The following is a 15,567-nucleotide window of genomic DNA, read 5'->3' as shown; positions in this document are numbered from 1 at the left end:
GTTTACCGAGATAGAACCAAATGAAATGTGCAATGAGCCAAATAGTGTGAACAGTTCTGATTCATTTACCGAGATAGAACTAAATGAAATGTGCCATGAGCCAAATAATGTGAACAATTCCGATTCGTTTACCGAGATAGAACTAAATGAAATGTGCCATGAGCCAAATAGTGTGAACAGTTCTGATTCGTTTACCGAGATAATACCAAATCAAATCCGTTATGAATCATGTTCCATTGAAGTGACCAATGCCTTCATGGAAATAGGAGAATGTCCGCTCCACTGTGTACTTGTGGTGTAAATAATTAAACTTAACCTATTACTTTGTGTTCATACCACATTTGATTAATGTAAAAACCTGATAGCAAATTTCAATATTTTGTGGAATATGTATAGTTTTATTTTTGTGAATATGTAGTATGTATCCATTAAGTTTTTAATGGCAGATTGTAATTTGTTAATAAATGGAGATTCTAACAGTTGATAAATCTTAATACAAAACTTATTCACAGACAGAATTTTATTCAATCCATTAACCCAAAGAAAATAAAATTATTATTATTAAATTGATCCTTCCCCAGTACAAAAATATTAAATTACAGAATACTTTTTTTTCGTATTATTATTTTTAAAGTAAATATTTCTAAAAAAAACCCATAAAATACTTGTTAAAATGTAGTATAAATTTGTTTCTATGGTGCAAAACATTAGTGTCTCAAATAGATTTGCTGCTAACTACTGATTAAGTCGAATTTAATACAAGACTAACGATAATGGACGTCCAATCTAAGAAGGATGGTTGTTGTTGGGTTTCATCAGCAACTCATGCCATATTACGCCATTTATAATATGTCTGTAAACTGCATGGGTTCTGTGGTCGGTTTACGAAACCGTAAAACCCGAATTTTCGAAAGAAAAAAATCACTCTAACTTCGCCTGAGACCGATTAACTCGGCCAAGTTGCGAAAATGTCCCATAAAAATTTCTGGCGTCATTGACGGGATTGGAACCAAGAGCTATTCCACTCGATTTGGGGGGAACGGCCATTCCCAACCGTGCTGTCCATGATGGCCAACTCAGAGAGTGGTTAAAATACGACGCGGAACGCTTTACCAGGAGATAAAACATCTTACGATATCCGAGACTGTGCACATGCTTTCAGGTGGAAATGAAACTAGAATAATTAATGTAATTCCTGTTAAAAAATAATAGGTTTTGTCTAATTAAGATGTATCGATATTGTTTATGCAATCTATGATTTCTTCAATTTATTTTTTCAAATAGTGGCAGTCTACCTTTGCACCTATAAAATGTCATATCACCTTCACAAGTGATTGCCAGCTTTATTTCATTGATAAGTGTAGCTTCAGGATAACAGTGTACTTCAGACAAGATTTCTTTCATTGTAATGGATAACTATTGAGTAGTTCACAATAACAGCGAAAGGTTACAAAGATGGGATACTACAGTGCTGTTTCATCGATTTCTTTGGGAATAATCTTTGTTTCCCTCTGTAGTATATGCGAATGTGTCGATTATCGAAAAAGTGAGTATAATCATACTGGCGTTTCTATACTGCTGTAAGGTTTACTTTGTGCTGATAGGCGTAGCATTCTCTTGCACCTGAGGTTGCCTTTTTTAGCGAATAATGTGTGTTTTATGATCCTTAGTTTGAGTTCCTTTTAGAATTATCTTAGAGTAACCTTCCTTAGAGTAAAAGCAGAATTTTGATGGATTGCTATTAGATTGCAATAATATAGTCGCTTAAACTTAAACTGAATAATCTACTGTTTAAGAATGATATCTTTGAAATAGTAAATCAAAGTATTTGAGGTCTTATTCTATTGAATGAAACGAAATGGATTCATACAAATTAGAGAGTCAGAAATGTTTATAATAATATATTATAGATGTTCTTCATATGAGTCTATGGTTTCTAATAATTTGGTTGCGTTTTAGCTCCATGATGGATTTTACATATAAAATATTAAGAACACAAAATTAACAAAAATCAATGAGAGTTAGTAGATTCGGAGATAGTGTTCTAGCGCCTGTATGGAAACGGGAGGCTAAAGCTGGAATTTCTTTAGACCAGATAAAACATAATGGAGATAGAATTATCACTTATTGATAGATATTGCGTGGATATCAACTTAGTCAAACACCCTGAAACCGCTATAAAAATATTACTCGAGTGAATTGGAGAGGTACCAAATGCAAACGCCACGTTGGTCTTCTTATAAAGAATATATATATATAAATACATAAAATAAAAGCACTAAATAAAATAAAATATAGTAAAAATAAAATTGAACCAAACTTCACGGTTCGTTTGGTTCAATTTTATATTTACTCTTAACAGAAAGTTCAAATCATACCTTCAGTGGATATATTCTCCTCAGATTCTTCAGTGACTATAATCTTGCAGTTTCCTCACCAAAATAATAAGTTCAAGTACTTGAACCGAAGATAAGCTTAGCAACGTGCAGTTCAAATATATCAAAAAAGATATAAATTTTATTAAGTGAGCTGAAGATCAAAAAATATCAGAAATGTACTTTATAAGACAAAAACAAAACTAAAGTATTTCGAGGAATATTATCAAAAATATATAAGTGAATTAATACTATTAATTTTCTTAATAAAAGTAGTAATTGGCTTTGTAATCAGGGTTGTCTTATACGCTTTGGAGGTGTATCAGACAAGATAATCTGTAGCTGTGGATTTTCTCTTTTCTTAGTTGCTTTGGAAGCCCTCTGTACTCAGAACGTTTCGCTGATTTCCTATAACCTCTCCTCAAATACACGAGATTCAGCAGGAAAAATAACACCCAGACTCAATAAGCAATACAGTGGAGGCAAGAATTGTACAGCTGTCCTAGTTCCTCCACCACATCATGGGATTGTGATATCTTTAAAAAGAATCAACTTCGTGAATTGCAGTGACTCTTTAAGGGTAAAGTATGCTATTAAAAGTATCTAATTTGTTTTTATTTTACATGAGGATTTCAAATTAGATTATTTTTTCAAAATGTGTTTTTTATTATTTCCACAGATCGGTCATAACAACACTTTGAGTCCAATCTTTTGTGGAACTAAAACAATTCGAAAGAGGTCATTGATCGGCAAGGAAGGGGAAAATATTACTCTCATCTACTCGACGTTATCTGGTAGAATGCGCAATTCAGTTGGATTTGAATTGATTTATACCCTCTATACTACAGGTAAGGTGCTTTTATTATTATTATATAAAAAAAGACTTTCTCCTTGACGGGTACTTATACCAAGTGCATGGGATGGTTTGTTGTGTCCGGTTACTATTATTATTGTTGGTCGAGGAACCCTCTTACTGTCCTACAGATGTTCAGGATTGCGGCTTTCTGGAGTTACATGTAAGTGTTCTCCGGGAAGCCTATTGTTCTTAGGTCCCTATGGAGGATCTTTGTCACTATGCCGGTGCCAAAGAGCCTCCATGATCGGGATGGTCAATACTTATTCCATATACCACATATCTTTTACTTCCTGTCTTAGGTCTGAGTACTTCGTGTTCATTTCCTCTTATATTTTCTGGAGGATGCTGGTGTTGGGCACTGCTCTGTCAATCAGGTAGGGTAGCCATTTTCTTTTAGTCGATGAGGGATTGTCGAGTTTTACTGGATCGTCTTGTCGGTCATTATGGCACAGCCCCAGTATAGTTCTGTGAGTAGAGGTCTCTAGTGCAACCTGAGGCTCGTGCTTGTAATATGGTAAACTTTCCTTGATCAGCTAGTAGTTTTGAGCTAGCTTCTGGTGTACTATCTGTGAGTGCAATCCATATGGGTTATTACCTTGCATCCTGTGGTAATGTGCTGGATGGTGCCAGGTGGCATTGTCTACATGTGTCATCTGACATTCGGGGCTCCTTGGCGATGCATTTTATATAGTTGATGATTACTTGGTCTCGGATGGCGAGCATGAATAAATTCACTCTCAGGGAAGAGAGTGCCGCTCGTGAGCCATGCATTAGAAGTCATCTTATCTATGTGGTCTTGATGGAGGTCGTTATAGTATCTACCATGAAGTGTCTTCTTTGACCATCTTTCAGGCTTCGCTTGCTCCATCTGGACAGGAGGAGACTCCTTGCTTAAGTTGAGTGGAGTATGCAGCTTGTCTAGCTTCCTTATGGCCTACTAGGGTGCGGCGGCTGCTGCTGTGTTTTTCAGGTTAGCTATCGCTGTCTTCTGTTGCTCGATGAGGTCTATCAGGCCCCTGACTCCTTCTTTCCGAGCTATTGTCAGTCTCTCCACGGTTGACTTCTGGTGGTGTTGGCCATCATTGTTCTCATCTTTCTCATGATCCTCCAGCTCGCTGTTAGTCCAGTCTCCTATTCACCAATTGTGGGACTTCTTAATCGACTGTTGTACTTCTACCTCCCGAATCTCCAACTCCCTCATCTCTTGTACATCCTTGGTTTTCTTCGGTTCTAGTTCTGTCCGGGGGCTCGGCTGTGTTGTCTTACTTTACTGCCCAGAGCTATTCAATCTTCTTCAGGTATAATCTCTTGCTGAGTTTGAGTAGGTTTAGCTTCAGTATGTCCAAGTATTCTCTGTTTTTTGGGCTGTGGGCTTTGCCTCTCTCTCTTGAAGATTATCTTTTCCAATCAATTTCTTACTGCTATTACCCCGTTGGTACTGAGGCTTGACTTGTCTTCTCTATTATTTTATCTTCTGCTGAGTTCTGTTGTGTTGTGCTGATTCTCATTTTCTCTTCTACTTCTTCTTTTCGAAGCTGGCGGTTCCTTGTTTTTTCATTTCTTCTGGTGCTGGCTTTTTGTTTTTCTTTCATTGATCCCAGAGCCTGTTGCAGCACAGTATACAGCTGTGTGGATGGCCTCTAGTGTTGTTGTTGTTGTTGAAGTAATGTCGTACTATTTGCCGATGAGGTGGTCTGTGAGGTATTATTTTCGATGAAGTGGTCTCCACATGATCTGCTTCAGTATCACGTGGATCTTTGTGGGGTCCATTCCATCGAATTCTGTTAGGGCCTTCTTCCACTTGTCTTCTATTATGGATATCATGACCTTGTCTCTTTCCACTTCAATTGTTCTGAGTAATATTTCTTCTTTTTGCTCTTCGCCTCTTAATAAAGCAAGTCGCTCAAGTCCTGCTTGATTTTTCCTAAGATTTCAGGAGCTATCAGTTTCTTAGTGATGACGGCCCTTCTTTGGTCTGCTATTCACTGTCCTGAATATCAGGGAATCATTACAACCAATTGATATGTAGTCGCGACTGTACATTGACATATCGGTCTCTATTGTTATTCGCATTATGTTCTCATGATGAATGTATTCATTTCGATGCTCCACTTGCATTGGCGTTTTCTTCCTTCTTGGGTGGTCACTAGTGCAGTTTCACAGGAAGCACTTCCAGTTGGTTGGGCTGGATGATGTTGCCCTTCCGTAGCCAACGGTAGCCATACGGGGGACAGCGTCACTTGCTGCACTGCCTTCTCGGGAGACCGTCTCTGAATTTTTGAGCCGATCCCCCTGCCTAAGGCCTGAACCCTAGTGACTTGATTCTGTGCCACTCTAGATTCAGTATGGGTATATAACTGCTCTTCGACCTCATCATCTATCTGGAGGTGGACCTGTTTAGCTTCGGCTTACGTTCGATGGTAGTATTAGTTCTTGGAAGTGACACCAGATGGCGCAACCTCCTGTCTCAACCGTCACTTTTACCTCGGGGTAAAGGTTGGTCTGCTGAAGCGACTTTCGCGCTGATTTTTTTTTTTATTATTATTGAAATTTATTACTATTTTTATTATTATGTTGGTCTCCCAGTGTAATGGAGATGCATTTGTGAAAGAGGGACTCGAGCTCGGATCCATCAAGCTGGAAGTCGAGTGTCGTAACTTCTAAGTAATGTGCCCATTATTATTATTATTTCTCGCTGATGTGGGGTTCCACCCCGTGACAGACATTATTATTATTATTATTAATAAACTTTTGATTTATCAAGTTCAAATTCATTTATTTCAAGCAAGTACCTACTGCAGTCTATTCGTTATTTGTTCTTAAGAGGTTATTACAAGTAGTGCAGTGGACAGAGTCGCTACACATACTTCCCATAAGGCCTTACTACAGATTAAATGCAGTTTAAATATTTACGACTCTTAAGGTGTAACTGTACACAGAAAATAATATGCTTTTGAATTTTACACGATAGCCGAATAATAATGAGTATATTTTTTGAGCCTTTACTTGTTCATCTTGATAAAATACAAATAAAAAAATTCCTCGCTGAGTTTTTCAATATGTTTCAGGTCGATGTAATGACTACAAGCAGTTCCCGTGCTGGAATAAAATATGCATTTGGGATAAACTGACGTGTGATGGATACAATAATTGTGGGGACAATTCTGACGAGTCTTTTGCCAGCGACGGTGGTGGATGTGGTAAGTGGTATATAATTTTAAACCATATTTGGGTGAACGATTCTTTGGTAATTCAGTACGAACACAAAGGAGTTTCAAATATGAACGGGATGTCAGTTCTTCTTTCACTTGGATAATTCAAATTGGAACTTCTCGTACTCCCTTTAGAGATCCCTCAAGGATAGGACAGTGATTATAATCACCATCCTTCCCACACCGGATGAAAGGCCCAGTTCGAATTCCGTCAATAACAGAGAAACTTTTATGGAAGTTTTTTTATCAGGTTACTCGGTCTCAGGCATGGACAATAAAGTTTAACCCCACCGGAAACTCGATTTTTTCGTCCAGCAAAACAAGCAAATCGACCAGCGAACACTCACAGTATACGGGTATAAATACAGACGGATTTTTGTTGTAATAAGATTTTAGGAGCACTGGTAATTAAAGCCATATTGCTTTGTGCATACTGTGCGTGTTCTATGGTCGATTTTCTGTTTGCTGAACAAAAAACTCGAGTTTCCGGGAGAAAATACCTGAGAATTCTGAGACCGATTAACTCGGCCAGATTGTGAAGAAGGCCCATAAAACTTCCTCCCATCATCGACGGGACGCGAACTCGGGTCTTTTCCACCCAGTGTGGGGAGGTGGAGCTCTTTTGAAGAAGATCATCACCATGTGGAATATTTTTTACTTAAACATAGTTATTCTACTTTCATATAGGATGTTTCCATTATTTTGTCCACCAAGCTGTAGACCTGTATTATACAATTATATGGTTGTTCTACATTTTACTGGGTATTACAATTCAAAAACAAATATCATCATTTCGTTATGATAGTAGATGGGACTATCCTGATATATGAAAAACCCGATCTAGTATCATATCGAAATAAACTATATAAATATACACATTTTGAAATTTTGTTAAAACTGAAGATATATCCCAATTTAAAAAATATCTCTGCTTTTTATGAATTTGTTAATCAATAGTTAATTCATTAATTTGTTAAAGTTGCAAAATGTGTTGTATTTTTCCTCTACAGGGTCCATTGCTTGGCCTCATAGAAGCGGTCTGGTAACCGGTATAACTGTTCCTATAGTCGTAATCATCATCATAGTCATTGCAGTCTTTTTCTTTTGGAGACGTCAAGACAGAGGGTAAATTATATAACCAAAAACTCCCAGTTCTACAACTAATTGATAGAAAACTTAGGAATTTGTGAAGCGATTTAAAGATCCGATAGATTTATGATCAAATGTTTTTAATATCGTTGATGGGTTGTTGTTCATGTTTTAGTGGCCAATAAAAGGAGTAAAATATTATTGTACTTGTTTTAATTGCAAATACCGAAAGGAAATACAAGCATTCTAATTTTAACGGATTGATGTTTTTATTAATCACATTAACGATGATTTTTTGGTATTAGTGTTTTAAATAAAAAATTAACAGAGCACGTGTTGCAGCTTGCGATGAAGCGGGACAAAATTTGGTTTGGTGGTGTGTACCATAGAATAACGATGAAATGAGGAGAAAGCCAGAAACTTGACAGGTATAAGGTCTACAAACGTAGAGGTTGTATTAGAATTACCAAAAAAGGTCACATTACACATGCAAGATCATCGAAAATATGGTCACATGATATAAGTACTGCGTATGATCGCCTTCAACGGCTAAACAGGCCTAACAGCAAAGAACCGTGCTCCCTATAAGGGTGTCTAGAAGATTCTGTGGTAACAAATTCTTCCATTATTCCATGGCTTGCCTTGGAATAATGGGGTTTGTTGGCTCACCAAGTGACCTAGGAATTCGCTGCCGACGTGCAATGCAAACCCAAGGTAGTTCCCAACACATGTGCGATCGAATTTAAGTCCGTGATCGTGCTGGCCACAGCAGTCGTTGGATATCTTCAGTTTCAATACATTCCTCCACCACATGAGCTTCTATTTGCAGTGGCGTTATCGCACACGAAAAGAAAATCTGGGCCAACTGCACCCCTATAAATTCGCACAAAGGGTTCGAGGATCTGTTCTCATTAACTCTGCACAGTTACAGCGCCCTTATCAAAAACTAACTTTGGAGTAATGGTATCACATTGCTCGTTGTCTCCAGATGAAATAATCTTGTAGACTAAAACGGGACCCATCAGAGAACAGAACTGTTCCCCATTTTTCAGGGCTCCAAGTCACATGTTCATGGTACCAGTTTCGATGAGCTCCGTGGTGGTTTGGGTTAATGGTATTCGAATCACTGTCTTCCTTGAAGAGCCCACTTGAATTGAGGCCTGTTAACACAGTCAAGTTGAAAATGTTTCACCTGTGGCCTGGCCGTAGCTACCTGAAGAGGCAATTGATGACAGGACATCGTATGGTTCCGTCTTGCTGTTAGAGCCAAATAGCAGTCTGTTCTGGTTGACGCAGCCCTCGGAAGACTTTGGCAGCTCTTTTTGAATGGTTCCTGTCTCCTGAAACTGCTTCCATTGTGCCGAAACGACACTGCTTGACAAATTAAGCCAAAATACCAATCGACTGCTTCGCTTGAAGTCGTTCAACGCCCCATCATCTCAAAGAATCATCTAAACGACGATGACTTGCCATCCTGAGTACTGGAGATGTGGCAATCGCACTGAGCAAGCCAAGAAACGGAATGACTTGGTATGGTCGCAACTCGTGTTTTCCTAAATGGTGATATCATTTTTATATCCATGATATCATCCAACGCGAAACTGTTTTCATCCGGTTAAACGTCAGGTTTTAAGGTATGTTTCAGTACCAACTACGAAAGTAGACCTGCAAGTGGGGATGTTATGCCTTCCAGAGAGTTGTTCCCCAACAATACAAGGAGTTTCCAATTTAGTATCAGGCGACACGCAACTCTCACTTCTCATGAGTTTCATATCCATTTCCACATTCCATTGTACTCCCTCTAACGCCAACGAATCTCTTGTATGAAACGGGGCTCGTCTTATCATACTTCTAGTGTCGATTGTTTGAGAGTGCAGCCTTGGAATGAGGAGTATTCTCTAAAATATTCCGTTAAGTTATTTTTTTATTTGTGCCTTGCCTAAAAGTCAACCACTTTTTGTAATCTAACTCATAACTCATCTCAAGCATGATCTGTGCGTTGTTCCACATGCACCAGGGGTCCAAGTTCCTGCCAGTGAAACATGCTCCACACCATACAACCGCCTCCATCGGCCTTCGCTTTTGAAACCATGCATGATGAATCAAGAGCCTAATGTTGTTGACGCCAATTCGTACACGACCATCCACGGTGTGAAGTAAATAACGTGACTCATCCGACTAGCACACCTCCTTCCAGTCTTCTAACGTCTTGCAGTTTTGCCGTCGGATCGTTGAGCTCCCACAATCTGTCCTTTATCAAAGTCCGGTAAATCCTTCCTTTTACTCATCACGCTCAGAATTTTACTACCTACTGAACCACTGGCACCTTATCTGTGCTACGTAGGTCGACTAACTCCGCACTCTCGTACGTCACGTGGCCAACAGATCGTATTCAGTTTTCATAGGGGTCATTGTAATTCAGTGATCACTCTGTGTAGATGCCACAGATTATCTGGATATTTTTTCTGACCAGGCGTTACCTTTAATGCTTGTAGTGAATCCATCTGCAAAGGGTTTCTTCTAACAGGATAATGCGCCACTCCACAAGGGCAGAATTGTACAGAACTGGTTCTAGGAACACGAGAGTGAATTCAGCCTATTGCGGTGTACTGTCAAGTCACCAGATACTCAACTAAACTGAGGTCTATTTGAGCATCTGTAGGATGAGGTGAAACGAGCTCATTAGAGAACCTTTGCTACCAACCAGTTTGCGCAACTGCAAGAAGCAATTGACAGTTCGAGTAAATGCAAGAATAAATCCAGACTCTTCTGAGGCTGTCCTAGCCTAATCTAACCTATCCACTATTAGGCAGCTGGGCCCTCAGTAACAGTAAATTGGTTTCTCTACTGTCACTTAGAGAGGTAGGGGCCCCACTCCCGTGAATGCCTGGAGGAATTTCTAAAGACATCTTCAATCAGGGCTGTACCGAAGATGGAGTAGGGTTTTCTCCGTGAGTCATTTTGTGTTTTCCAATGTGAAATCGGCCCATGAACACAAGATTGTACAGAAATAATTTTCAACTGAGAAATATGGCCTAAGTTGCTGATGCTCCTAAAACAATCACCACCAACAGCCATTAGGTAAGTGTGCTTAATAAAGTGGCCATTCAGTGTATTTAACCACTGTACGTTACGCCCTTTAGTTAAGTATGATTTACGTGACTAATAATACAGTATCTTTCTTTCAGTTAAACTTCCTGCTCTCTGTTTACTGCAAATGCGTGAATTGTACAACTGCAGCTAGAAGGAGTAAAAAGCTCTCGGGAATAATCTTTATACGTTATTAATTAATTATCTATAATTAATAAAAATAAATTAATTTTAAACCACGAATAACACAGTTTGTAAATTTATTTATATAATTCCTGAAACGAAATTAAAAGTATTGTTCTATCAAAAATTGTACTCTACTTCTAAATATAATTTCGCCTGTACACTGTGCTTGTGAAATTTATACGCAATCGTTGTTTCCACCTGTACTATCATAGAAACTGCGTATTTAATATTCACTCTGGAAAGAATAGTAGCAGTAATAGTAGTACAAGTGTACAGTTCAGTACAGTTTCCGAAAATTATGATTACATCAAAATATGGGAAGACTAAACAGATGGATTTATATAACTTATGGATGTTGTATCTTATTGTTGTCTTCACCAGACATCCAGGGTCAAACGTTTCATTATAAGTACGAAGATTATGATATAGGTAAGTACCACGTTGATCATCCTCAATTATTTTCTCTTTGACGCTACTAATTAACCAGATATCTCCCATTTTTAGTGTACCTTGAAGACCGATGTAGTGGGTATCAAACATTCGACGATTTCCCAATTGTTTATAACATATCTGCAAATGGACGGATGTCAGCAGGAATTATGAGGCCGCAAAGAACAAGAATCTACCAAACTGCAAAGAACTGTACTCTAATTCTAAGACCTCCTGGGGGCTACGGAGTTCTTATTTCCATAAGAAGAATCGACTTTTTTGGATCAAGATGCCTGGATAATTTAATGGTAAAAAAACATCTTCAATCAATTAGTTAATTTCAAAATATTAGTTTTTCGTTGCATAATGCGAATTTTTCTAGATGGTGTACCGAAAAGCACCGATAGAAACGGTTGTTTGAATCTTCCACGACAGCCCCATCTGGATACAGCAAATATCTGTGAACAAAATTTGACTATCTTTGAGATGATTTAATTTATCAATCTCCATTACTATTTTTTGAATTAAAAACTAAATATGGAAAAATCTAAACTGATTTTATGAGTTAATGTATGAAAACGAAACAAATTTTAAAAAAAATTTAAGTTATTGTCTTAGACAAATAATATCAAGAATTCCATAACATGTTTAAACGCGTGTCGATTAGTAAAAACCAAATGTGATTAATTTAAAACTTACGGCTTTTGTTTATTCATAGATTATCGGGGAATCCTCGTCTACTCTCTGTTATTACGAGGATTCACCCGATGAGAGGATTTCTTACTCCACCAACGGTGACCTGAAACTTATTTATTGCACTGCACCATACTCACGGCCTCAGAACTCAGATGGATTCCAGTTAACTTATACCGCATATTCCGAAAGTAAGTGTTTATCTCTGCACTTTGCATTGGTTTTGTATTTTGCTTTGTTTATATTACAATTTGATGGAAAATTTCGATGAAATTCAAGTTGCTTTGACAATGATAAGGCCATTGATCACACTTGGCCTAATGGTCTTCTAATCAACCTTCCTATCTGATGGGTAGCCAACTGTTTTTTGCAGTTAGGTAACAAGTTTTTTCTGCGACCGGTCTTTGCGGGTGATTGTAGACGGTTCTCAGTCTTCTAATACAGTAATGCTGGTGTCCCCAAAGGTTCGCATTTTTTTATATACACTTTTTACTCCTGTATATTGAATGATCTTCCATTAAGTGGAAATCCTATCCATAGGTTTTCTGATCATAGCGCACCACACTAATCGCTAATCGATGTCCATTCTTTAAATGGACATCGATTAGCATCCCACACACTTTGTTTGCCTTTCTTTGATCCTAGCTAGAAACTCTGTCTTTCTTCGTGTGTGCTTCCCACACCTGAAAACAAATAATGCGACCTAAATGCAATCTCGCCATCTTCTCATAAAAATCGACAATGGCATCGTTTTTCCTCTTTGCGAAGGTTCTGTAAATCATAGACCGGACACCATGTGCCTTTTTACCCGTCTGTTTACAATGCATCGTAAATTTCATATCTGATCCTACCATAACCGCTAAGAATTCATCCACCCTAACCACTTTTAGCTCTTTTCCCACCAGCTTTTAAGTAACTCCTGGATTTCTGTTCTCCAAATGCATAAATTAAGATAAATGGCCTGATGCCGATGTAAATCATCAGCAAAGATTGACAATTGCTCCTTCACCAGGGGAGTGAAAGGGCAATTGTCATTAAGGAAGATTAGAAACAGCAGTGGCTCCAGAACTAATCTCTTAGGGATTCCACTTCTACACTCTGAGGAACGTCCATTTATGCGTACTTTCTGTCTCGTCTTTTTCGCTTTCGCAATACTTGATGATTGATCGTTACCTGATAGTCCCTCTTCAGTCACTTCAAGTAATGGTCCTATGGTTCTTGTTTAAATCTGTTCCATAATTATAACATGCATAACGAAAAGAGACACAGTTTCGTATTTATTACCAATTTCTTACTTAATCTTTCTATTCTGAGATCTGCTATTAATTTTCAGCTGACTGCAAAGCCAACGACAGATTTCAATGCCAAAACAAGAAATGTATCTGGAAAGGATTAACATGCGACGGGCACAACAACTGTGGCGACATTTCTGATGAATCATCTTCAAGTGATGGTGGCGTGTGCAGTAAGTAATAAATCCAAACATTAATCTGGCTATGGATATGAAATAACACAAATACCATTAGCACTAAACTCATGTTATCCAATGTTCTTTTGTTTTCTTCAACAGAAAGTCAATATGGAACTGAGAAGTCTTTATGGAAGCACTTGGGACACACAACTCATCCTCCTGTCTACAGTTTCGGAGGAACAACTGCTGCAGTATCATTTGGTATAATTTTTCTCTTAGTACACTTTGTATGGCTGTACAAAGTGATATGTAAAAGACATCGTAAGGATCAGATTATGTACGTGAGATGTTATTATTTATGTGCGATTACGTATGTGAGGGATTTTGTATGCGAAAGCTACTGAATTCACCATAAATTTATAAGAGGAGTCATTAAATAAGTTAAAAACAAAGGGAGATTAAAAAAAGGAAGCAAGAGCTAATATTCCACTTATTTTGACACTTCCAGAAAACATTTTACTTTTCCTATTGACTCTCTTCCCCAGCTTTAAATTTCTTTGTTGGTATCGAATCGGGATGCTTCTATTGCACTCTGGAAAGTTTGAATCAGGTTGAAAGCGGTGGACATACAAAATTCATCACACACTTTCATGAAATGGTTGAAAATGTAATTGGTGAATAGATGACGTTTTAATAACAATCCATAATATGATAAACGGATGGCAGAAGCGCATAAAAATATTTTTGGCCATCGTGTTCAATTATACCACACTATGCCAGGGTCAATTTTCTTCTTGCTTCTTTTTTCCCTTACTTTGTGACTTACAGACTCTCTCATGTTATGTTTATTGCTACTGTTCTAATCTGTCATTCTTCTTTTACCGCATTAGATGCCCTTCAAAGTCCCAGATAGTTCGTTGCTTGAATAATCATCGTAATCGGAATCAGCTGAAGACGGCACATGAAGGATCAGATAATAAAAACCAGCTTCTCTGTGACGAATCCAGTTCAGTGTGCGCCTATGACATAGGGTCTGTAGATGCGATGCTGCCTAAACCAGGTGATCTTACTTTTATAAATCATCCAGACAAACCAGCAGCTGCTGGTAGATATCCTCTAGCACTACCAGCCTATAGATCAACAACTGGCAATGAATGTCCTCCTCCAAATGAAACCTCGTCTAATTCAGGAACTGATAACAATTCAACGGATCCAAATCCAACACCCCCACATCCATATTCAGAGTAATCTCTATTTGTCGAAGAAGAAGTGTTCCGATTCTTCGAATGTATTTCTGGGAGATCTAAAAATACCATAATAAATACATATTTTCTCCCTCTTTTTGAGAATTGAGTCATTTATTCATAGAACTGACTTTGATTTTTGGGAATGTTATGGAATGCGTTATTTTAATAAATAACAATATTTTGAAAAATTCCTTGCAACTGTGGTGAAGTAAGGTACATTGCTATCAGGAAATGCATGAAGGGTTCCTCTTAAAACAGAAGGTTTTTCAGCTGAGCGTAGATAATATTACATTCATTCTACAAGAACATTCCACCAATACATCAACGGGGTTTTGATCAAATTAATATATTTAATCAGAATGAATAATATGCTTCTATTAAATCCAATTTTATTATGTTATACACTGTCCTGTCAAAACATTAGTAATATCCCAGTGTTTTGGCAGTTGGCCATTTCTTCTTGCCAATTGGCACGCGGGTCATGGTGAATACCGGTAAATTTAATCTGCTGGTTCGTGGCATGCGGTCATGCGAAGCACTTGGGCAAATGATGGACAGAGTCAAGGGACGTGATCTGACGGACTTCCAAAAAAGGATGGTTGTCGGGTAGCGGTTGAAGGGTGGCAGTATTACGAAAACTAGGAATCCTTTGGGCTTTTCGAGGAGTGCCATAATTAAGCTGTTCCAAGAGTGGACGGAAAGCGAACAGAGCAGCAAACGCCGAGCTAATGGCGGGTGCCCCCACGCTTAATCGATAACTCTGGTCCCGCCTGATATAAGCACATAGACGGTGGAACGACTAACCATGGACTTTAACCAGAAGACAGCCGGCCGCCTTATGGTTGCAGAATTATGTGCCCAGTCAAGTCGATGGATGGCTTACGGCCATCCATCGCCAACTACGACTAAAATTTGCATCTGAACAGCCTTCATCGGGTCATTGACGAGCGGTTGCCTTTTTCCTGCTATGCCACGTGGA

At 38.4% G+C, this 15,567-nt stretch overlaps 1 protein-coding gene across 1 annotated transcript; it reads left to right on the top strand.

Moving 5' to 3' along the window:
• The first annotated feature begins 11,115 nt into the window (after positions 1 to 11,115).
• LOC150079498 (uncharacterized) lies at positions 11,116 to 14,589 on the top strand. The gene is made up of 6 exons (XM_090383090.1): positions 11,116 to 11,237; positions 11,313 to 11,545; positions 11,956 to 12,121; positions 13,264 to 13,395; positions 13,501 to 13,678; positions 14,232 to 14,589. Exons 1-6 carry the CDS (start codon positions 11,123 to 11,125, stop codon positions 14,587 to 14,589), a joined length of 1,182 nt encoding a protein of 393 aa, XP_090239216.1. The 5' UTR covers positions 11,116 to 11,122.
• Positions 14,590 to 15,567: the final 978 nt, after the last annotated feature.

The sequence above is a fragment of the Mastigoproctus giganteus genome, chromosome 10, assembly GCF_048544385.1.
Source record: "Mastigoproctus giganteus isolate SK-2022 chromosome 10, ASM4854438v1, whole genome shotgun sequence".
Lineage (NCBI taxonomy): Eukaryota > Metazoa > Arthropoda > Arachnida > Uropygi > Thelyphonidae > Mastigoproctus > Mastigoproctus giganteus.
This window is presented reverse-complemented; position numbering and strand designations above follow the sequence as displayed.

Excerpts from the sequence above, each read along its gene's own strand:
- LOC150079498 (XM_090383090.1), top strand. The coding sequence starts at position 11,123 with ATGGGAAGACTAAACAGATGGATTTATATAACTTATGGATGTTGTATC. Across the intron at positions 11,546-11,955 it reads GATGCCTGGATAATTTAATG|ATTATCGGGGAATCCTCGTC; the intron begins GTAAAAAAACAT and ends GTTTATTCATAG. Across the intron at positions 13,396-13,500 it reads AAGTGATGGTGGCGTGTGCA|AAAGTCAATATGGAACTGAG; the intron begins GTAAGTAATAAA and ends TTTCTTCAACAG.